Source organism: Myotis daubentonii, chromosome 15 (assembly GCF_963259705.1).
Source record: "Myotis daubentonii chromosome 15, mMyoDau2.1, whole genome shotgun sequence".
In the NCBI taxonomy this organism is placed as follows: domain Eukaryota; kingdom Metazoa; phylum Chordata; class Mammalia; order Chiroptera; family Vespertilionidae; genus Myotis; species Myotis daubentonii.
Window position 1 is genome coordinate 28029490 of NC_081854.1, and position 23878 is coordinate 28053367.

The 23878-nt window shown below is 59.7% G+C and overlaps 1 protein-coding gene across 6 annotated transcripts in view; it reads left to right on the plus strand.

Annotated features, from left to right (window-relative positions):
• The window catches only part of LOC132217058 (xaa-Pro dipeptidase), a 467255-nt gene that overhangs the window by 92894 nt on the left and 350483 nt on the right, over positions 1–23878 (plus strand). Inside the window, exons 11-15 of one of the 6 annotated variants that reach the window (XM_059667012.1) lie at positions 880–957; positions 10107–10255; positions 16807–16991; positions 20162–20353; positions 20827–21319. The exons of the other annotated variants lie outside the window; for them this stretch is intronic. Of the exons in view, the coding sequence (XP_059522995.1) occupies positions 880–957; positions 10107–10255; positions 16807–16991; positions 20162–20353; positions 20827–20964 (742 nt within the window). The 3' untranslated portion in view covers positions 20965–21319. Of the gene's footprint in view, positions 1–879; positions 958–10106; positions 10256–16806; positions 16992–20161; positions 20354–20826; positions 21320–23878 lie in introns of those variants that run through there. 6 annotated transcript variants of the gene reach the window in all.

Below are 23878 nucleotides of genomic sequence, written 5' to 3' on the forward strand. Positions count from 1 at the left end.
GGCCCCGGGAGCGGAGCTTGACTCTGCCTGCTCTGGGAGTGCTGCGTGGAGGAGGGAGCCTGGCCACCATGGCCTCCTCACCCCTCCCCCACAGGCACACACCCGGCAAGTTGGGCTTCTGTGTGGAGTGTGCGTGTGTGTGTGCGTGTGTGTGTTTATACGTATGTGTTTGAGGGGCATGTCCTGGCTGTGGGTGGCCCCCTTATCCCCTGCCTCTCCGGTCAGATGGTCTGGCCCCACTCAGCCAGGACGGAGCCGGCGATGCACGCGTCCTCGGCACATGAATAATACATGTGAACGTGTCAGTCCTTGGAAATGTTCTCTGGTAGATAGAGAGAAAAATCATTATTTCTACTTTTATGATTCCTGAGACTCCCAAACAGGGCCATAAATATTACACCCAGGTGAGTTTCTTTCCTTCGGACAGAAGAAAAGTCCTTTTTTTCTTAAAGGCATCTCTCATGAGGAACGTTCTCTTGAGCAGAGGAGCGCGAGGCCCGGTGCCGTCTGCGTCCCAGCTGGACTCCCGGCGGCCCGACCGCACCCAGGCCCCTCCCAGGGGACCTCCCCTGTCCCTTCAGCCACCAAGAAAGGAGGCTTCCCCGGGCTCCCCATTCTGTTCTTCACGTGTGCTGCCCGCACCAGACCCACCCCCAGCACCGGCCCGAGCAGCGCCAGCAGGGCAGCCCTGTAGGGGGGCCCTCTCAAGCCGAGAGGCTGCCCCCCAGTGTGTGGCCGTAGTGACCGCAGGCTGTGGGCCTGATCCAGCCACCCTTGGCCTCTGCGTCCGGGCGTCGTCCTGCCCACGGGGCAGGTGTGGGGGCCCAGCCCTAGGGCCTGTGGTGAGGACCAGCTGTTGACCTCCCCTCCCCTCTACAGTGGTGAGAACTCGGCCATACTGCACTACGGACATGCCGGGGCCCCCAACGACCGGACCATCCGGGACGGAGACATGTGGTGAGTCAGACCGGCCTGAGCTGCCCTGCCTGCTCTGCGTGTGAAGGGCGGGGCCACGTGGGACCCAACTCAAGAGTGACTAACCGGGCTTCTGGGTTCCACCCTGCGAGGGCCGACCGCAGCGAGGCCTGGCCCTGCTCTGGGCCCAGGCTCCCCTGCCACGGGCACCGGCCTGGGTGCTGCCCCCTCTCCAGGAGCAAGGGAGCCCCGAGGGGCGGGAACCTGTGCTGCGGGGCTTGGGGACCTGGGAGGCGGGCTCTCTGAAGAGGGAGCCCTCTGACCTCTGCATTAGCGCCAACACACTGACGCCTCTGTCTCGGTGCCGGGCGGGGGGCACCTCTGCCCCTCTGAGACTTGGCAGCCTCGGCCGCAGGACATTAGTGCAGGAGGTTGGAGGTGCTGCCTCGCCCCACCGCTGTTCACGCGCCTTTTCTGAGCAGTTTGATGTGCTCCCAGCTCCTCGTGGAGCCATGACTAAGCAGTGTGGGCGGGACCCTTGGATCTGGGCCTGGGCCCCACCTTGCTGGGCCTCTGCTCTGGGCCTTGGGAGGGGTCTGTGGGTGTCTCTCAGACCTGGACCAGGCCCCCATCTCCTGTCCTCTTCACCACCCAGACATCAGGCGGGCCAGTCCCGGCTGCCATAGGGCTTCTGAGAGCCGCCCAGAGGCCACAAGCCCCACAGGCTGGCCTGTCGTGGCCTTCGACATCGTGCTGTGGCCATGGACCACAGGTGAGGGCAGCGTGGGGCATGCTCACTGTCCCTCCCGGGTCTTTGGAGCCTTTCCCTCCTGCTCCTGAGGCACCTGAGCAAGGCTCCCCCTGCCGGCTTCCAGGCAGTGCCGGGCTTCCTCTCCGTGTGTGCCCTGCTCGTCTGTCCCCGAGCTGGAGTTCCAAACCCCTGCCTCATGCACGTGTGACCCAGCCCTACAGCAAGGAGTGGGAGCCTGTGCCCGGGGACCCCCAGCCATGTCCATCGGGGGCATGAAATGAGAGGCGTGCTCTGAGTTGTCACTGCCAAGTGTTTTGGGGAACCTACTCTGTCCCAGGGTCCCCCTCCCACAGGGCCTACCAGGCTTTGTGACTGGCCAAGGCTCTTCAGTCACCCGGGGTCAGTAGCTGGACGGGATAGTCTGTCTCAGGCCACAGTTGGTAGGAGCCCAACTCAGCCCTCAGGAAGGAAACAAACCACTTAGTTCCTTCTCTGAGCCTCAGTTTACGCATCTGTGAGTGGAGGTAGCACACACCTCTCGGGACTGCGTGGTGCAGAAACCACGTGTGCCCTCTCCTCGGGGGCCTGGGCCAGGAGCCCCGCTGCTCTCTGTGACCCTCTTTGAGTGTCCAACAGCCCCGGACCGAGGGCGTGCAGCCTGGACAGGCCCTCCCCTGGACCTGGCACCAGAGGCACCCTGCTCCCACAAGTGACCACGTGCAGGCAAGGTCACTGAGACACAGGAGAGGACCAGGTCCAAGTGCAGGGCCAGGGGGTTTGGGAAGGGTTGGCTGCCTCAGACTTGGCTCAGCTGGTGACTGAGGAAACGGAGGGGCCGGCCCTGCCCCCTGGGCCGTGGCTGAGCACTGCTGGCCCCAAGGAGAGACCGCCTGGCCTCTTCAAGGACTCGACTCCCGCAGTGTTTCCCGATGTTCTTTGACTCTGCGGCCCGTTCTGGCTGGGAGGACAGAACGTGGGAAGCCAGGCCCCAGGCTGGTTCTGGGTCCGGCCACAGCAATGGTCCCAGCTGTTCGGGGGCAGCCCTGGCCAGCCGGAGGGCGGGAGTGTTTCTCTCTGAGCCCGGCACACCCAGAGGAAGTGGCTGCTTCTCCGCTCCCGTCGTGATTTGCCCCGGGGAGTGTCTTCACCCGGGAGAGCCGGTCCCAGCTCTGATCCTGGGGTGGCCCCTGCGGGGTGGGCCTGGCTGACCAGGGCTCAGCAGACGTCACGCCTCCTCCCCCCAGCCCAGGTGCTGTGCCCTCAGTCCTCCTGGGCAGCACTGGCACCTGCGTCTGCTGGTCACAGCTTTAGAGACAGAAGTGATCCAAGGAATCCCTTGGATGTTAATGCCAAGCCCAAATTGGTGATTTTATTTTTCTAGTGCCAACTTTGAAATGTAGCCAGTAGAATAATTATGAGTTTATTATAGTCAATTTATTATGAAGCATTTAGAACAACATGTTTTGTTGATTACTGCTTTGGCCAGATTGCTGGCAGCGTTTATAAGCCATTGTTTTATTGAAATTGATCTGTCGAGCGCCCACTGCATTTGGTAAATAATAAATCACTCTGTTATCCCAACATAAAAGCCATGGCACTTCGTCATAAGGTATGAAACCAAAATATGAGCAGAGTGCAGAATGCTTCCTGAAGCCTAATCTCCCAGAGCAGGGACGCTCTGTGTCCCAGCCCCTCGGTGTCTGCCAAAAATGCCCCCAAAATACCTTAACAGAGGGGCTGCTTGGGGGGCGGAACTGGTCCAGGGGAGTCAGACTTGACCGGATAAGGTGGGGAGTGGGGAGTGGGTGCTGAGTGCACCAGCCCTTTCTATCCCTCTCCCCAGAGTCCTAGACACCCTCCCCCCCCACACCCACCCCCCACGCCCACCACACACACACACACAGGGAGCCTGAGAGGGGCAGGGCTATGTGATAATGAGCACAGAGGGTCCCCAGTTCAAGTCCCTGCCTTCCCCAGCTGAGTGGCCGTCCCTCAGCCTCAGTTTCTCTGTCATCATTGGGGGGTAACATAGCACGTAGCTCTGGGAGGATTCAGTGACAGTAGTGCTGAGCGTGGAGCTGCCCAGCGTGGCCTAGGCAGGTAAGAGCTGCAGCACAGTGGCCATCTCCCCCGAGCCAGCAGGTCGGGGCCGCTCCTCCCTGCGCTCCGGCAGCTGGTTCCAAGACAAGCTGGAGGTGAGAGCCACCAGGCCCCGTGTGTGCACAGATAGCCCTCGAGTCACGTGGTGTGCCTGCTTTGTGTTTTCAGCCCCCTAACTGTGCTCTGGGTGCGTGCCAGGTGGAGCCTGAAGCTGGCCAGGCCCACCTCCCATGCCTCTGTCCTTTCAGTACCAGGAGCTTCCCTGGAGCCGGGCCATGGCCCCTGTCAGCCTCAGTCAGCACCCTGGAGATTGGGGCCTGTAAGTTCTTACCCCACCACAGAACCTCAGAATTGTCACCCGAGAACTGCACAAAGCATTTCAAGGCCCACACCTCACGCCATGCCAGCTCCTTATCGCCCGCACCATCCTCTGCGCCCTCCTGCACTTGCCCAATCCTCCCAAAACAGCCTGGCCTTTGGAAACTGGAGCCTCCAAAGTGGGTGGAGGTGCCAAGAACTGGCATGCTGCCCGTACGCCACTAGGGGGCGCCAGTGTCCATGTTTAAATCCACTGGGAAGCAGTGCACCTAGAGTTGGGCCCACTCTTGTGCTGGACTTGGGGGATCTGAGGCCATCCTTGTGGCATCCCGCCTCTCCTGGTCCCATCAGCAGGTTCACCCCTCGGGACAGGTGGGAAGGTGTGCTTCCAATGGGCTCTGATTTGGAAAACAGCTGGGACACCCCTTCTCACCTGCCACCTCCATCTGATCATGCGGAGGAGTGGTCCCTGGGGTAGGATGCCCTATGGCCCTTCTCAGAACCTTCAAAGCACCATCTAAGGATTCGCAGGCCTGGGTTGCCCAGCTGCAGGCAGGATGTGGCTGGTGGGTAGTGAGCCAGACCTGCCAGCACTGGCCAGAAGAGGGCAGCACAGTCTCGGGACATGTGGGCTGGGCCTTCTCCCTGCTGGCTTTGGTCTTCTGTGTCCTGGGGGCTGGGAGGGGTGCGGCCAGCCCAGTTTGGGGAAGAGACCGGTCCCAGCCCCACACTCAGCAGCCAGCCTTTCCTACTCCAGCCCTGTCGTGGGACTAGGGCCCCATCTGTCTCCTTGCCCCAGTTATGGCAGCCTGAAGCCCAGCTCTCACATGCCTTGCCCTGCTGACCAGAGAAGAGGGGGGCACCGCTCACGTCCGCCAAAGCCCCACTTCTCTTTGCCCAGACGCGTAAGAGCTGCCAGTTTCCTCCCTCGAAGACACCTGAACCCTGGCCGGCATGTAGGTGGTATGTGCTGCTCCTCCCGCTGCCCGTGGCACACCCCGAGCTGAGGTGGCACCAGAACCCTTCTCTACCAGCTGCCCGAGCTGCCTGCCCTTCCCTCCGGCACATGAAGGGTCATGGCCAGGGCAGGCTCTTTCCCCAACTGGCCACCCTTTTCCTGCTAATAGCGCTGTTACCAGCTGGTTCCTTCCTGCCTCTTCTCTCGTCAGTTCCCTGCTAATTCCACAGCTTTTATGTGGCCTGGACATTAGTTTAAACTGCTTGGGAAGCTCACCCTCAACTTGCCCCCTCTGTCTGTGGACAGCAGCCTGTGTCTCTGTCACAGACATCCATCACCCTGTCAGCCGCTTGGTCTGATATCTGCCTGGTGTCTGCACACTGCGGCCTGCAGAAGGCAGATCTGGGCTGGGGCTCCAACCCAGCTGGCCAGGGGCTAGGGTGGGGGGCCTCTGCGTCCCTCTTTTCCTGGTGCCTGATGCCCCAGTGGGCTTTACAGGACGAGTGTCGCCCCCAGGCCAGGCCAAGTCCAGCCCAGGCCCCTCCACCTTCCTTTCCTTCAGAGGGACACCTGATTGTCCCCAGCCACCCCATCCTGAGGATCACAAGATCTGAAGGAGACACCCAGTCCTCGGGAACACTCTCAGGTGGGCACAGGGCATGGTCAGCCATCTGTCCAGCCCCGTGGCCGTTGCCTGCAGGGTTCTGTCTGGTGAGCAGCACCATCCGTGCACACACGCACCCTGACCATGTGCTTTCTCCCCATCCATTTAGTGTATGTTTCTTACCCACAGCCCACTCAGATGACTTCACAGCCCAGTGTGAAAAGCTCTGGTCCAGACAGCCCGGGTGCTCACAGACACCACGGGACACTGCTGACCAAAAAGTGAAGCGCAGCATGTGCTGCGCGCGTGACGCCGACTCACTGCCGCCCCCACGGAGGCCGCTGCCCTGCTCCCAGCCCTGGCCCCACTGTGCTGCGGTGGCAGCCAGCCCTAGGGCTGGGCAGCCACTGGGTCCCACCCACACACCAGGCCAGGTGCCTGCAGTGTCCTTCCTGGGGACGTGGCTGCTCTGCTCCTGCCCTGTCCCCTGTAGAACAGACCGCAGTTCTTTCCAGACACTCGGGAGGCCCCAGCCCGCACCTGCCCTTGCCCCCAAATGTGCTGGGATTGCTGGCCGTGGGAGCTGCTGCTTGGCTTTCCTGTCTTCCTGCCCCTCGAGGGCACTGTCGCGTGGCTGGGTTGGGGAGCAGGAATGCCCGAAGGCACTGGGGAGAGGTCTACTTGGGGGTCAGCCTGTGGCCCAGAGGGAGCCTCCAGGACTCCAGTGATGGTCTTTGCCCCATGGGCACACCTGGGCTTGGCACTCACAGAGCGTCTGGCTGGGAGTGGGCGGCTGGCTCAGGGGTCTCTCTGCAGGGGCTGCCCACGGCGGCCCATAAGCTGGAAGTGACCGGTACGCCTTCCTTTCTGTCTCACGCTAAGGTCTGTAGGGAAGCGAGGGTTTCCTGCTGTTCAGAAATCCCCTGGCCTGGCCTCGAACACGCACTGGGTGGCTGCAAGTTGGGGTCTGAAATGCTCCTGTCCTCAGGGCTGGGTGTATGCGTGCACACACGTGCGTGTACGCATCAGTCTTGGGTGAGAGGTAGCGAGTGTTGGCCACAACTCAGGAGGTTAAAATGAAGCTACATGCTGAGTGCAGAGTGGCCCTTGTGTAAGCACTGCAGCCTTCCCCCAACTGCTCCCAACCTCGTCACTGGCCAAGTCAGCTTTTAGGCCGCCTGCCTGTGGGCTGGCTGGTCCCTGCAGTGGGACCGAGGGAGCTGAGGGGCTGGGGAGGGGCTGGGTGGGCCTGTGGTGGCAGGTAGCCCGGGCATGAAGCTGCCCGGGAGGAGCCAACGGAAGACAGAACCTCTCCTCCCGGCCAGAAATAGAAGCAGATGAACACATGTGAGGAACGGGAGGCCAGCATGTTGCTTGGAGATGTGTAATATCTCCCCAGATGTCTTACATTATCACACACATTCACACAGCCAAGGATGGTGGGGTTCCTGGTGGTGTCTCCAGGCAGCCAGGGAGGAGGGACCCGGCGTCCTCGGCTGAGCCAAAGTATGACTGAATTCTCCATCGTCAGCTTGTGTTCAGAGGACGGGTGAAGTGGACACAGAGGAGTTCGTGGGAGATGATTTATAAAAGAGATGGCTTTCGTCCCTGGTTCCAGAATGGCTTGAATCTGAATAACTCATGTGTGCAGGAACTCCAGGGGGGGGCGGGGGGTGGATTTTTTTTTTTTTTTTTTTTTTTTTTTTTTTTAAGCAGAAAGATAGGGAACTGAGAGCACGAAAATAGACTTGAGCCCCGTGCTTGCGCGTCGCTGGGCAGGATGGAGCTGCCGGCTGCTTGTGCACTTCCTTCTCCAGAAAGCGGATGATTTTAAAACAAAATATACAGCTGAGGCCTTGGAGAATCTCAGTGGTAAGGCCAGGCCGGCCGAGTCCCTCCGTGCACCCGCACCCCGTGTTCTCTGGGTTGTTGAGCAGAGCGGGGGACTCGGTTGTCTTGTCCGCCTGGGAAGCCTCGTTTTCACTGTTAGGTGTCTGTGGCATCTGTGTGCTCTGGGGCTTCCTGGTTGTTTAAACAGTGCAATTTCTGGGTTTCTTTGAGACCCACGCCTGGGGTGCTGCTGCAGGGTGCCTTCTGATGTGGCAGCCCGGCATCTGTGTCCCCCACGCTCCTGTCTTACATCCATTCCTGCATGTTCTGAACAAGAAGCCACAAACCATTTTCCTTTCTTGCCTCCAAGGAGCCTGGATGAAAATGCTCTGCTCCCGGGTGACACTGGCCCAGGGCCCCACACAGCTCTGTCCCATGCCTGCCTGCACGCTGGCCCCGAGAGGACACAAACCTGCAGCACTGTGGCTGTCCCCATTTTAAAGGCGGAAACACTGAGGCTCCGAAAGCCAAGTGCTGGAGCCAGGACAGGAGAACCCATCTCTGTCTGGTCTCTCAGCTGATGACCCCCGACTCAGAGCCTCAGTAGTTAGAGGAAAGATGTGCCCATCTTCCCGGCCAGCCCTGGGCAGGAGTCAACCTGCAGGGAGCAGCTGGCCCAAACCTGTTGCATCTGCAGCCTCCTGGCGAACAGGTGCCCGGGCGTTTCTGTTCAGGGCCTCTCTGTTTTATCATCCCGGCTCCCACACTGGGCGTGGGCGGGCCACCTCAAGTGAGGGGCCCAGGGCCCCCTCGATCCTGTGACTTTGACCTAACCCACAGTTCCCCTGTATGCTGCTGGGGGCTCTTCCCCACCCCTGAGAGTCACCTGAGGTGTTATCTGGTGGTTTTTGCACTGTTGACACTGCTTGTGGTGTTTTGCAATTGGAAAAAGACGGGAGATTAAAGGGTGCCCAGCTAAGAACTTTGTATTCCAGCAAAATACCCAGGGATCCTGAGCTTTCAGTGTTTTCCTTTAAAAATCTGCTTTGGTGCTGCCTGTCACGCCATGTGACCTGCCCCCTGCTCCATGAGCTGGGCTGGAGTCCCCCACTCTACCGTGGGGTAGGGGCCCCCAAAGACACAAGCAGCTTCTAGAACATTCGTTGAGTGGCTGTGTTGACCTTTAGAATTTGGGTTTGGGTGAGAGGCCCTTGTAGGAGTGGAAGGCACGGCTCTGCCCCTGCACTCACTCAGGTTCCCAGAATATGTGTGGCTGAAGACCGGCCCCCACAGGGAGCTGGCAGCCAGGCACCAAGCCGAGCAGGGCTCCAGCCGGTCACGCATGCCAGCCCCTCCACCTCAGCTCCACCTGACTCTGTGGTCCGCAGGATCTCAGGCCTGGGGACCAACCATGTCCCTCAGCTTGGTCCCAACCCTGTGAAGGGTGAGGGGCTGGTGGGCGCCCACCCTGTGCTTGCCTCGAGTAGCCTGCCGAGTGCTCTGGTGGGACAAGACAGGGAGGGTCGCTCTGTCTGAGCACCCTACTCCTTCCATCCGGGGCCCTAGTCAGCCTGGTGGCCCAGTGGGAGCCATGCCTGGACCCAGCAGCCCCTGTGTGTTCTGTCCCACTCCACTGTGGAGGGGGCGAGGGTCCTGAGGCCTGGGGGCCCTGTGTGCACAGTCTGGCAGCAAGGGTGTGGGAGCGCGGCTTAGCCTACTCCTGACGTCGGTGCACCAGGGCCCTGTCATGGGATGTCCAGAGGGCAGGTCATCGCGGCCTGTCCTCCTGACTCGGCGGCTGGCCCATCTGTCCCAGCACCGACCTGCCACTGCTGGCTTACGCCACCAGCTCCCGGCCTCGTCCATCCTCTCTGTCTCCACTCCTTCCCTCCGGGCCTGCTGGTCCCGCTCTGCCCCTGGGAACGCTGGGGCTCTGGGCAGCCCAAGGGTGGTGTACAGCTGGCCAGGCCCCGGGAACACCCTGCTGGACACGGCGGCTCTCCCTCTGTCAGGCCCTGCAGAGCACATCTGTCCATCCCAGCAGGAGAGGGACACTGTGCTCTGGCCAGAGCTGAAGCAGACCTGTTGCTGGGTTTTCACTGAGACACTGGGCCTGCGAGAGGCAGGCGGTGCGTCTCAGCCCATGTTCCTTGTCAGACAGGTGCGTCCATCCTAAGGGCCCTGTCCAGGCCCATGTACTTTGCCTCTGCTGCAGCCATGCCCTGTGCTGGGAGCCGGGCAGTCCTGGGAGGGTCTGTTGGATGCTCACATGGAGGCCAGGTGGTGGAGGGTCCTGGGGACACCTCTCTCTCTCCCTCACTCTCCAAGTGAGTCTCCTCAGCCGAGCATACAGTGGCCTGGGCAGCAGAGGTGCTGGAGGGCGGGGTGTGCCCAGGGTCTTCCTGCTCTGGGGTCAGAGGTCTCCCGGGACGGGCAGGGTTCCTTTGCTGCTCGTGCACCGTAGAAGACATTGGGGTAGGAGGCCCCCAAGCTGCTGCCCAAACTAGTCATAGCGTGAGATGGCTTGGGCTCAGCCCCCTGATGTGCCCTTGAGCGCCGGGTGGGAGGAAAGTGATGGGCAGGGGTGTTCCCGAGCACCCCACTGGCCTCATGCCCTCTTCTCCTCACAGCCTGTTTGACATGGGCGGCGAGTATTACTGCTTCTCTTCTGACATCACGTGCTCCTTTCCTGCCAATGGCAAGTTCACCGAAGACCAGAAGGCCATCTACGAGGCGGTGCTGCGGAGCTGCCGTGCCGTCATGAGCTCCATGAAGCCGGGTGAGGGCAGGGGGCCTGCGGGAGGGCCACCTGGCGTGGGGTTGGAGGTGGCGATGTGCCTGGCCCTGCTCTCTGATGTGGGGGGCACCAATGAGAAGCAGGTCTGTCTCGCCTCGCATGAGCAGCCAGTCAGGCTCAGGTGGTGTCGGGTCCCCAGGGCCACGCCTAGAAAGGGGGCTGGCTGCCGCGCAGGGTCAGAGCTGCGAGTCAGAGCTCAGCCCAGGTCGCCCCGTGTGCCATCTGACCTCCACCTGCACATCCCCTGCCTGCCCTGGCCACTGGGGTGGCAGCACGTTCCCTGCCCTGTCCCAGCGCGGAGTTCACGGCAGGCAGGGCTTGGCCAGTTCTGGACACTGGCACCTGGGTGAACGTGCCGTGCCCTCTTGCTCAGGGCCAGCAGCTGCACTGGGTCTGGCGGGCACGGAGTGTCCCTCCAGTATTCAGGGAAACAGGCAGAGGCTGTAGGGCCGGGGCGGCGGGGGGGGGCTTGGCCTTGACAGGCCTTGAAGACCCGACTCTGAGCTCATACTCAGTTGAGTGGGACTGTGGCAGTTAGATTTGCATCCCTCTGAGGAGACTTCATTTTAGAAGGAAAGAGAGGAAGAGGTCCTGAGCCCGAGTGTGAAAGCCCCACTGGGCTTCCTGCCGGCCCAGCACCCGCGGCTCAGCATTTGCTCCACAGCCCCTGTGGCCCCACAGACAGTTGCTGGGGTGACTTACAGCCGAGGGCTGCTTTTGAGGGGCCCTCGGCAACTGTCTTCTGAGGAGGCGCACTGTGAGCAGGATGGTCCCTGCCTGCCCTGGGAGCCCTCCTCCCCCCTTGTTAGAAGCTGGGGAGCCAGGGAAGGGTGCTGGGGGGACGCCAGGCCCCACTCCACACCCTCACTTGTCCAATGAGAACAGAGCTTGGTGATCAAATGAATCCCAGGACGAGCTCAGAAATGTCCCAATGGAAAGACAAGGAAACCTAAACGTCAGCTTTTGTAGGGGACAATGCTGATGGGACTTGCCTGGTTTCGCAGCTGCATAAGCAAACAGCATCTGTGCTAATTGTCTGTTTGAAAAGCAGCAGTTTGTCCTCATTACTGCGGGGTAACTCCCGGGGGACTGTCGTGTGAAGACAAGTGCAGGATGGGGCGGCCAGGGCCCTCTCCTGCGAGAGGAAGGAGGCAGTGAGAGGCAGATTCCCGTGTGCTTCAGTCCACGGAGGAGGTGCAGGACAGACCACGGGTCAGCGGCTTGGGGAGAAGGAAGTGCTTGCTGTGACCTTTCCGCGCTCTGACCTTTACTAGTAAGCCGGCACGCACCCCATTGCCTATAAACACAGCCTCTGTGAAGCCGCCACCCCAAGTGCTGGTCTCCTCTCTTCACACCCCAGGGATGAGCACATCAGTCATTTGTGTAAGCATTTCAGATGCAGTGAAAGGGTTTGCCTGGGCTGTTCGGCAAACCCAGTCCCTACAGTCACCCTAGAGCACTGAGGTTCCCCTTAAACACCCAGGTCTCTTGCAGCCTCACCTCCCACTTCCCAGCATCAGTGCCCCTCCCTCTCCCTCCTTGTTCACCACCCACCCTGGTCACCTTGGCCTGGGGCTGCAGGGCCCCCCTCCTGAGCCCCGCCCCCCAGGCTCCCACACGGGTGGTGCAGACCACGCACTGGGCTCTGGGGCCCTTCATGGTCTGTAGAAGCAGTTGTCTCAGTGTGCGTGAGCAACCCCTTTGTCATTCCACGTACAACCTGTGCGGTTGTGTGCAGCTGCCCCCACTTCTGGCTCTGCCCCTGGTGTCAGGGTTCTGGCTGCCTATGGGAAGTGCCTTGGCTCGGAGTGGGCCAGACCACAGGAGAGGATGCTGAGAGAGCCGAGGTGGCCAGGTGGGAGAAGGGCACGGGGACCTGTGCTGGCTCCCATGGCTCCTGTGTCCTGTGGTCAGGCACCTTTGCGGGCTCTGTATCCCTCAGTGGGGCAGGGGTTGGACTCTCCTCAGGCCTCTCCTTAAAGATGGTGGGGAACATGGGGGTCGGCTGACAGAGGTATGGGGACAGCGCACACCCAGACCACGGGTGCCCTCTCGGCAGGAGGGCTGTCTCTGGGTGCTGTGTGGTCCCTCTGGCCTAGGAAGCCCTCCTGCTTGCTATGGGACAGCGGGTGAGTTCCCGCCCACCCTGGCCTCATTTACTCCTGCGGGGCGCTCGGCCAGGGTGCGGGGGGGTGGGACCACGAGGACACTGAGCAAGGCAGCCACGTTCAACTCAGCATCCAGGCGCCTGCAACTTGGGCACACACTATCCTGCCCTTCTGCAGCAAGAGGGTCCCCAGAGATCCTGGCAGCAGGCAGGGGTCTGAGGGGGGCGGGCTGGAGGCCCTCATCCTGGGCCAGCTGAGCCTGCCAGGCAGCTCCCTGCAGCCCACAGGGCCTGCCTTGGGACCCCTGCCCTAAGCCTCCCCTCCTGCACCCCCCAGGGCCTGGCTCATATATCATCCCTGGAGGGCCATTGTCTTAGGATGAAGTGAGCTCTCTGTCTGGAAGTGACTATGAGGATGCAGCTGAGGAGCTGGGGGAGGGGGGATCTTGGCTCAGGGCCTCCGAGCCCCCAGGCTGTCACACTCTGGGCAAGAGGCCCCAAGGCTGTGATGGATGCCGCTAAGGCTCTGGGAACCAGCCCCAGCAGAAGGCCCAGCAGGCTCCCAGCTCATCAGGGCAAGGTGTGGTCTGAGGGGGACCAGGTCGGCACAGAAGACCAGCTGGTGACCTGGGGCTGCGCTGCATACATACTGGGGGCTGGTCCCTCTGAGCCAATAGGCAGGTGATGGGGCACCCACCTAGAGGTTACCCTGCCACCTGGGGTCTGAGTGCACAGAGGGGTGGGGTGGGTGCACATCCAGACCCTGGCCCACGAGGTGACAGCGCTGGCTGCAGGAGAGCCACGAAGACGGCTGGGGTTCATACACAGGCCACACGTGTACCTGGCATAGAGCAGGCACAGGTCCCGCCTCTCAGTGCTCAGAGGCTGTAACCAGGCACAGCTCTGCCAGTGTGCATGGAGAGGGAAGTCTGGGAGGGCTTCCTGGAGAAAGCTTCCTGGAGAGGCCCACAGGAGAAATGAGAGTGAGACTGGGAAGGAAGGACCCTTGGAGGGTGGTCCCCGCTAAGTAAGCAGCAAGTGGAGGCAGCGCTCTCAGCACTGTTGGCCCGGGAGTGGATGAGGGTGAGGCTAGAGACGAGAGCTGGGCTGAGGATCTCGGGGCTCTGTCCTCGGGACACGGACTGGCCCCGTCTGACCTGTAGTCTAAAGAGGTGGCCTTGGTGTCCAGGCCTTAGGCAGGGTGAGGGGGTAGGGGGGGTAAGGCACTGCAAGGGATGAGAAGGAAACAGCAGGGGTGCAGGAGGGGTGGGGGCTTCAGATTCAGATGTTCGGGACGACAGGACAAGATTTGGTGTGTGCTGGAGGCAGATGGCATCTGTCTCTGCAGTGTGACCCCCAATGTGGTGTCCCAGTGTGAGCAGGCTTGGGGACCTCTGATGGCTTCTGGCTGGGCTGTGTGGGTGCCGAGGGGCCTGTGAGCTGCTGAGGCACAGGGAGCCCGGGAGTCAGGGCATGGGCCTCGAACTGTGGGCTGGGCCTAGGCGTGGGGACCCCCTCCATTTGTGCCCACCCCACCCCTGCAGCAGCCTCCACACACTTCAGGGACCCTTGCCTTGGCCATGGGTGTCGTAACCACCATCCAGGCCAGACGCTGGGCCAAGTTGCTGGAGGTTTAGTCACTGTCACAACCCTAACCACACACAGGCAGAAACTCTCGCTCCCGGCCAAGAGCGCAGTGCGCAAGGCCTTCCCGAGGGCCTGCAGGCGAGGAAGACTAGAGGCGCCGTGGGGACCGCCTGGGCCCACACGTCCGGCCCCACAAGGGGCCAGAGGACAGGAGAGGAGCCGAGCTGCCAGCACGCGCATGATTGATACCTGATCCCCCTCTGCCGAGGCCAGGCCCACTGTGGGAGCTGCCAGGCCCGAAGGCAGGCTGCTTCTGGGGGCTCTCCTTGGGCATCGGGAGAAGGCCCCGCCAAAGAGACGGCGCTGCACTGGGGCTGGGCATCGGCTGCCACACAGGATGCCCTTCAGCCCAGGGGCTGGCCTTCCAAGTGTGCAGAGCTGCTTCGGGGCCCTTTTAAGCTAGGAGCCTCTGGCGGGAGCAGAATAGGCGGTGCATTCTCCCGAGCTGGCACCCTGCCAGGCCCGGGGTCAGGGGGATAGGAGGGGGGCATTGCTCTCCTGGAGGACACAGGAGGAGCGGGAGGCAGCCCTGTCTAGGGGATTGGGAACAAGGAGAGAAATCACTGGGATGCGAAGAGAGTGACTGGGGGAGGACTCCAGGGCGGGCTGACTTTTATGCTGAGTCCCCAAGGATGAGGAGTCTCAGGTCAGGCCCGGCCTGCAAAGGGCCTGAGGCGGGAAGACCTTAGTGTGCTTCTGGCACAGGGTGGCCTTGCCTGGGGAGCGGGCGGGGGAGGGAGGTTGTCTGTCTTGGAGAAGAGCCGTGGTCCAAGGCTGAAGCAGACCCAGCTGTGGCCCGTGAGTGAACAGGAAGTGGACCCAGGGTCTGGCTGGACACAGGTGATGGGTGAACAGTGGCTTATGGCAGTTGGCGGGGAAGGTGACCCAGTCCCCTGGAAGGTGCTTCTGCGGCTAGCTCTCCAGGCACCAGGGGCATGTTGGCACAGAGGCCTCGGAGGCTCACAGAGGCGAAGGCTTGCCCTGGTCACAGCGCGGAGCAGCGGAGCTGGCATCGGTGTCCCGGGTCTTCGTTTCAGGATGCCATCCATTAAGAAAAGGCTCCCACCCCGGCTCCAGCTGGGGTGCAGGCTGGGCTCTCCCTCCACAGAGAGAGTAGCCAGACTCCAGACCCCAGGACACCACCCCCACCTCAGCACCTCGTGGGCCAAGGTGTGTAGAACAGGGCTGGGCTCCAAGGAGGCGCTCTGTCTCCAGGGACAGGCCTCGGTGTCTTCCACCCTGGTCTCCCTGCACCTCGGGCCCTGGGCTGGCCACTGCCGTGTGAACTAGCCAGGGTGCCGCCCCACCCACCTGCTCAGAGCCTGGATCCTGGGGACCCAAGAGGTTGGACTAGCCCTGTGCCTACACCCACACAAGACCCCAACTGTGGGGCCTCTATCTCTAGCAGGGGAGGGACCCCATCTGGGTGACTGGTGCCTAGCTCGAGTGTCTGAGAGGTGATGGCCTGTGTCCCATCTCCCTCTACCCCTCGAGCCATTGTCTGCCCTCTGAGGTTCAGAGTCCTGAGACCAGCCAGATCCTGGGGGCCCAGCCGTGGCCAGCGAGGGACCAGTGCAGCCCTCACAGTCCAGGATCCCAGTGCTGCCCTCCTACAGCGGAGATCGACAGTGATGGGTTGTGCAGAGAGCAGGGTGGGGTGGGCGCAGAAGAGGGGGGTCTTGGGAGCCAGGGTTGCCACATGGACCGGTGCTGACAACCTCTGTGGCCAGAGCACAGTATAGAGGTGCAGGCCCCCACCCTGTCCACCTGGCCCTGGGTGCCCTGGGGCCACATGGCCTGCCCAAACAGCCCTCGTGAGGTAGGGCAAGGAGCTTCACTGGCCTAGGTCCCTATGTGGTGCTTGTGCTGAGTGCCTAGCGCCTTGAGCAAGGCTGAAGGTGGACTCCATGGAGCCCATGGGCAGGGCTGAGTATGGCTCTCCAAAAGCCCCAGGCTGCGGCCCTCAAAGGTCCCTGGGGGTCCCGGCAGGGCTGAGCCACCAAGCCCTGGAGAGCCTGCTCACCCCGAAACTCAGTGCCTGGGAATGCTCTCCACGGTGACCTTTGCCCCAGAAATGTGGGGCCAAGATGAGTTTGATTAGCAGCCTGGGGCTTGGATGTTTGGGCTGCCGCAGAGATGGTCACCCAGAGCTTGTAGCAGGCGGGGCCACAGACCCCTGCCAGCCAGCCCGTGAGGCTGTGCCAGCTGCACCTTCACCCCAGAAACCTTTGTTCTCCTACAGTGGCTCCCAGAGAGATTCAGCCCCATGGAGGGCAGGGCGGAGGGGGCTGCAGAAGGGCCCCTCTCCCCAGCCATGGCTTCCTCTGGCCCCACAGCCTGAGGCTCATGAGCAATGTTTGGGCCTGAGCCTTGCTGGGGTTCCCTGCAGCCCCTCTCCCCCACATCCACTGATGGGGACATTCAGCTCTCCTTCTGATGCCCAGTGATCTGGCTGAGATCCCATGGCCCCCAAAGCACACACTGGCCGGGGACAGGGACAGATAGCCTGGCCTGGCCTGGGAGCACACCTGTCTAGGCCCTGGCCATGGGTGACAGAAGCCTGCCTCTGAGGACCCAGTGGAGAAGGTGGGGTTAAGCTCCAGAGCTGTGGCTGGGAAAGCCCTGCATGGAGGGCACCCAGCCTCATCACCCCTGCCCCTCACCTCAGGACATCCCGCCTCAGCCAGTGAGGGCTTTGTGTCCCCCAAATCTTGCCCTGGGGAGCCCTGGCCGGGCCGCCAGTCTCCACAGCTTACTGCAGCCTCCATCTGAGCCGCAGGCGTTTGGTGGCCTGACATGCACCGCCTCGCTGACCGCATCCACCTGGAGGAGCTGGCCCGCATCGGCATCCTGAGTGGCAGCATCGATGCCATGGTCCAGGCCCACCTGGGAGCCGTGTTCATGCCTCATGGGCTCGGCCACTTCCTGGGCATTGATGTGCACGACGTGGGAGGCTACCCAGAGGTCAGTGTGCACATATCGGCCCAAGTAGCCTGCCTGTGGGCTGTCGCTGAGCCTGAACTCCCCAGGGTGGGTTAGGGCTCTGAGAGACAGCTGCAGTGCAGTGAGTCAGGCAAGGCTCATGCCCCTCCTCCCCTTCCACCTATTGGTTGGTCCTGGTCCAGGCTGCTGCCACAGTGTCCGCACCCCAAGGCCAAGGCGGGAGTTTCTGTGAGCATGCCTCCTCCAGTGGCCGCCTCACAGGGCCTGCCGGTGTCTGCACAGTGAGCCCTGGGCGGTGCACTGGGTGTGGCCTTTCCTGAAGGCTGGTAAGTGGTCAGTGTGCCATGCATGGGGTCCCCACAGGGCAGTGGGAGCCCCGAAGCTGGGTCTTAATGATGGGACTGGCACTGTACTTGTCATGCTCTCCTGCCTCTGGCTTCATTCAGACTGGGGTGATAGGGCTCCACCAGCTGGTGGCTGGCCCTGGTTCCTCCTGAGACTAGCTGAGCCCAGTGCTCTCACAAGCCAGCAGCAGACCCCTGACCCTCCCTGGAGCACCCTCTGACCAATCAGGCCCCTGGGCGAGCATGTCTCTGTGGCCTCCTCCTCTCCTTGGCCAGCGGGGAGGCTTGTGTGGGCGTCCCCAGCTAGGCTTTCCCATCCACCTCCTACCGACTGATCCTCGAAAGGACCACCCAGAGGGCCCTCAGGAGGCCCTGCCCGGCAGGTGGCTGCAGCCTCTCGGGCCCCAGTGGGTGGGGGCGAACCCGGCCCTGCCGCCTGGCCTGGTGCCCAGGGCGCAGGGGCTGATTGTGCAACCAGTGCACGCCCTGGGGCCCACCAGCCAGTTAGCCAAGACTAGGCTTGGCCTGCTGGCTGCAGGGTATTTTGAAAGCACTAAGAACGACTTTGGGGGGGTGGGGGGTTAGGGGGGATTGCTCAAGAGAAGCATTATTATTCAATTATTTTTTCCTCAAGTGTAAACAGTTAAATTTGGAGAAACAAAATCAGTTTTAATTTCCTAATTTCTATCCATCACATTGTGTACAGGGAGCCAAGAGCAGGGCCTTCCAGACATTGTTAACTGAGGTTCGTTATTCATTAGTCGCCAGAGCACTTTTTTTCCACCAGAGAAAATTGGCAGCAAACTGTTTTCATCTTTTCCAGTAAGCAGCCCTTTGTGCTCAGCCTATTCTTCTGACAGATAAACATTGTGGAAAAAATATGGCTTTTCCTATAAAAGTCATTTGTTTTACTTCAGGCCTACAGACACATCTGGGTCTCCTCTGCTCGGAGCCCAGTAAAAGTTGAGGCCCTGTCAAGCCCTCTGTCTGGGTGTAACCCCGTGTGGGCCAGGCAAAGGCCAGCGCCCCCCACCTCCAACAGGCTGGAGCCCTGGGCCAGAGGGCCTGGAGGCTCGCCTCTCCCAGCGGGATCTGCTCTGCACTCTCTGTACTCGGCCCAGCCTTGTCCTCCCAGCCCTGCTCTGGCCGGTCCTGCGGGCCCCGGGGCAGACTCCTGAGCAGGAACGCTCTGAAGGCAGCAGCTGGTGGCCTGTGCCCCCAGCGATCCCTGCCATTCTTCCCTCTCCTCACCTGACATTTGGGGAAGGAAGCCTGCCTGAGTACAAGCTCGGGAAATCACCCCTCCCCTCCGCAGTCCCTGGGACAGCTCTCTGAGCCCAGAGCAACTGAGGGGAGCTGGGACATGACGTTGTCGGGTCTCTGCCTCTGCCAGGCCCCTGGCTTTGGCAACCTTGGAGTGAAAAAGAGGACAGACACTTGGGGGTAGCATGAAGTTAAGGGACAGCAGTGGGGGAGCCCAGGGCAGGCGCAGACTTCAGATGGAAGGAGCAGGGACCCCGACTCCTAGTTCTGACAAGCTGTTTCTGGGCAGGAGATACCCCCCCAGTCACTTGGCACCGGGATTGCCATTCCAGACTGGACCCTTCCGGGTCCCCCACCCTCCTGCCTTACCCCCTCAAGGCAAACAGTGTTGTGGGGCTGGGTACCCCACCAGACAGGCTTCTGTGCCCAGAGCATGACCCACAGGGGTCATGGTGCCTTGTGTCCCTTCCACACCTCCATCCCAGCATGGCTCATGCCAGGTCAGAGTGGCTGTGTGCCCCTCTGTCCCCACCCTCATGGAATCATGGTCACAGCCTTCCCCGCTGTGCCCAGCCATGGAGGCTGAGCCAGCCTGTTTCTGGTTACCTTACATGAACCACTAATTGAAGTCTGATGTTCTTGGCCCCCAAACAGTCAGAAGTGACAGCTCCGTCTCCAGCAGCTGGGCTGCAGGGGATTGCTGCGAGCGGGGCCGGCACGTTCACAGCTGACCAGAAAGCTTGCTTGCTGCCCACTCACTCCCAGGCCTTGCCTCAGGGGCCTGGGGAAGATGGGGGAATTCTGCAAGTGTCCTAGGCACCACCTGCCCTCGCAGCCAGGCAGCCCTGTCAGCTACACCCGTGTGAGAAGACGGGCCCAGGCTGGGTCATGTCGGGGAGGAGATGCCTCTGCAGGAAGCAGCTGCCGCTGCTGCTCACTCCTCCTAAAGGGCTGGGAGCCATTGCCCAGGGCTGAGCTGGGTAGCCCCAAGTCTAGGCAAGAGCCAAGTACATGGGGTACGCGTGCATTTGTGCAAATACACGCCAGAGCTGGAGCTGGCAGGACCATCCTGATGGCAGCACCTGCCCCTCCCCCTGGAAGACCACATGGAAAACCCACTTGGCCTGGGGGGCCAGGCCCAGCACTTCTGGGGCTGGTTTCCACTGAGCTGCCTGAACGAAGGGATGCAGCCCAGGCTGCCTCGCAGCCTCCTTAAGAGCTTTTTTGGCTTCACAGCTTTGGCTTCTGCTCTCCTGGTGCGGAGAAGGCCCAGGTGAGGGCCGCCGGACAGCCAGCCCTCTGGGCCGCTTGCCCTGTGTGTGCATGTGGTGTCCACAGGGCTCCCGCAGGCAGGTTTTCGGGTAACTGGCAGGGCCACTAAGATCTGGGGTGTGTGCAGAGAACAGGGTCTCCTCTGAAGTGCCTGTGCCCCGTACCGCAGGGGGGCTGAGCTGCAGACCCCGTCCCAAAGCCTCCCCTGCCGCTGCAGCCAGACCACAGGCTGGAGCCGGCCCTCACAGGGGACACCTGCATGGGCAGAGGGGAGCTTCGTTAGGGTGTCCCTCACCTGCCCTCTCACCACAGGGCGTGGAGCGCATTGATGAGCCCGGCCTGCGGAGCCTGCGCACTGCCAGGCACCTGGAGCCAGGCATGGTGCTCACCGTGGAGCCGGGCATTTACTTCATCGACCACCTCCTGGATGAGGCCCTGGCTGACCCAGCCCGCGCCTGCTTCTTTAACCGCGAGGTCCTGCAGCGCTTCCGCGGGTTTGGCGGGGTGAGTACCAATCAATGGGCCCCATGTCCTTGCTCCCAGAATACCCCCCTGCTGCTGCCTGCCATCTTTGTCCCAGGACAGGAGCCCTAGTCAGAGGAGGGACAGTCTTGACTTCCCCACTTGAGAAGGGCCTGGCTTGCCCTTTCCTGTGGTCTGTCACGGGACAGGTGCCTCAGCCCTCAGCAGAAGAGACAAATTCTGCAAACCCCTGCCCACTCCGGGGGTTCCTATCCACCTGGCAGGGTGCAAGGGCAAGGCCAGGGTGGGCAGGAGACATGAGCACATGCCCCAGCTCATGTCCAGGGGATGAGCCTTCCTCTCAGCTGTCACCCAAGGCCTTTGAGGCCAGCCCCTTTGGTCCCCTGAAAGGGCTTCTCCCACTCAGTGACGGTCAGCCTGAGCTGGCAGGTCTGGCCCTCTAATCTTGAGAGTGAGGCCAGCTTAGAAACACTGAGTCCATCGGTCTGACCCAGGTCCGCATCGAGGAGGACGTCGTGGTGACTGACAGTGGCACAGAGCTGCTGACCTGTGTGCCCCGCACGGTGGAGGAAATTGAAGCATGCATGGCAGGCTGTGACAAGGCCTTTACTTCCTTCTCTGGCCCAAAGTAAAGCCAGCTGGGAGTGCCCAGGGGGCAGCCTGCTGACTGGCCGGCCAGCAGCGAGAGATGGAGCTGAGAAATCACATGCCAACACCGAAGTCTGATCACACCAAATAGTGCTGTGTCCCAGGAGGAACACTTTCATTAACTTTCTACAAGATTACACCCTAATCTGTTAATACTTTGTTTAAATGACAGTGGCTTTTAAAATGCTAATTACAAAAAAATCCTGTTCTTTTGTAGCCACTAAATTGTGTCTTACTGTCACTTGTATTATGCTCAGGAAAGAGAGATTTCCAATGTTTTGTTTTTCTCAAAAATCAATGCACAGAATGGAATTTGCAATTAAAGGTTTCCTAAGAATGGCCTCCTGTGCATGTGTCCTCTGTCCTTTAACCCTTTGCAGATGAGCCTGTTCACTGAGACCTGGTTACAGAGACCCCAGGCTCAGGTCAGACACACACGGAGCTGTCCCACACCACCCCACTGCACACACCGAAAGGTGAATCGGTGGCCTTTTTGATGTGGTTACTGCTTCACGGCTAGATTTCTGAAATGGGGAGAATTATGGAGCACTTAAAACAGTTATTTAAAACTTAAGACTTGCAGAGACTCTTGTCCTTGATTTCCTTTTCATGCGGGACATGCTAGCAAAGCCAGCATCTGAAAGGTGACAGCACTTAAGACAGAGGCAGCACCGTGCAAAGGTGAGCTTTCTCATTCCTTCCATCTTTGCGGAAACCATCTGTCTTCCATAAATGTAAGCCCACTGACCAAATGCTACGCTGAGGCTGAGCCATCCAGGGCCAGCTGGGCCTGGTCCCTGCCAGCAGCAGAGTCCCTGTCCTTGCCTCCGCTTGCCCAGTTCTCCCATGGTCCCACTGAGCGACCCAGCCCCTGGAGCTGGCTTCTAGAATTCTGTGCACCATTCCAGGTTTGTCTCCTGAGAGCTGTCGCCCAGGAGTTCCCAAGCCCAGTGAAGGGCAAGTGAGAAAAGACATCAGAGATGAAACCAGGATGCAGTGGGAAACTGTTGCCCAAGCTGGAGACGTTTAGAGAAGTCACTGAAGGGTTTAATAGAGTTTAATACAGATTGACTTTTCCAATGGCAGTGACACAAAAGTGTCTGTGATGTGGCCAATCTCAGTTCCAAGAAACCACTTGTTTCTTAGATTTATAACATCCATTCTTAAAGTTTTCTGCTAGTTCACAGATTACATTCCCTAAGTTATTCGTGAGATTGAGCAGGATAACCAATGACTGCCTTTCTGAATGTCCGGAGTGTTGAGTTTGCCCCGCATCTCTCTACCCTAGCTGTGCCTGTGATAAACACATTCTGGTGTCTAAGGTTTCAATTTTCCCCACGCCCAGGATAAAACCAGTTGAAGTTAGGTTAAAAGTCTAACTGAACCACTTAATTAGAAAACTTAGCTGAGTTCATATATCTTTCTCCTTTAGACATTTTATAACCAAACTGCTCGTTTCATATAAATGTTTTCTCTGATTATCAAGCAAGTAGACAAAAAAGAACGGGGAGAAATCTCAGTAACTCCATGCTTTGTCCAGGAGGGCCGCTGGGAATATAGCTGTGACTCTGGTTCAGCCCAGGTTGGAAAGTCAAAGGGCATTCCGTGAAGGTGCTGTTCTCAGATGGCCAGTGGTAGCCACCTGCTCTACCCCACATTCCAAAGGAGGTAGCCAATTCCTATGTCTCCTCTAACCACTGCAGAAACTTGTACAACTTAATACATTAGAGACCCTTCCAGAAAGCTATGTAGCACGAAGTGCCTTTCTAAAACCCTGGAAGGGACTACATAGCCATCCAATAAATAATTGAGCATCTCCAATGTACCAGTATGTGATAAAAAACATGCTTTCTGGCCGTGGCTGGGTAGCTCAGTTGGTTAGAGCACATCCTGAGACACCAAGGTTGTACGTTCAAATCCCTGGTCTGGCACATACAAGAAGCAATCAATGAATGCATAAATAAGTGGAAAAACAAGCCGATGTTTCTCTAACATCAATAAATTAACAACAAAACATGCGTCCTGCCCTAGCCAGTTTGGCACAGTGGATAGAGCGTCGGCCTGGGGACTGTAAGGTCGCGGGTTCGATTCCGGCCAAGGGCACATGCCCAGGCTGCGGGCTTGGTCCCCAGTGGGGGCCGTGCAGAAGGCAGCCAATCAATGACTCTCTCATTGATGTTTCTATCTCTTCCTCCCTCTCCCTTCCTCTCTTAAATCAATAAAGAAATATATTTTTAAAAAAAACATGTGTCCTACTCTCAGAACCACTGGTCTCCAGAGGTTGCATCTTAAACAACCATGAACAAACTTATCGTCTGAAACATTGACAAGGGCCATGAAGGTAACAGGACTCACCTTGTCTAGAAAGCCAGGGGTCTGAGACAGGAAGGGCTGGAAGTGAAAAGCAAGAGATGAGGCTATCCAAGTCTAAGGAAAACTGTCCTAAGGTGACTCAGGGTAATGAGCTTGGGAAAACCCAGTAGCCAGAGCAAAGTGATGTGAGACAGAGAATGGGAGGAAATGAAGTCAGCAAGAACAAGTAGAGCCACACAACGAGAAGGCTGGACCTCACCCTGTGTGCATGAGGAACCAAAAGTATGGAGAGCATCCAATGGTCCAGGGAGACCAAGTCCAAGCAGAGAAGAGGATGGCTCTGCAGAAGGTTGGGAGGGGAGGGGAGGGAAGAACAGACAGGTGCAAGAGAGACATTTAGGAGGTAGAACTGACTGGTGGTGATATCGAAGGACATCAGGCTCTTACGCTACTTCAAAGCGAGTGGCAAGACTTGGATATTTCAGCACAAAAAAGTCTTAACATGTGACTATCTCACTAACAACTCCATTCTCAAGCCCAGTTCTACAACTCCAAATCTCTAGATCAGTGGTTCTCAACCTTCCT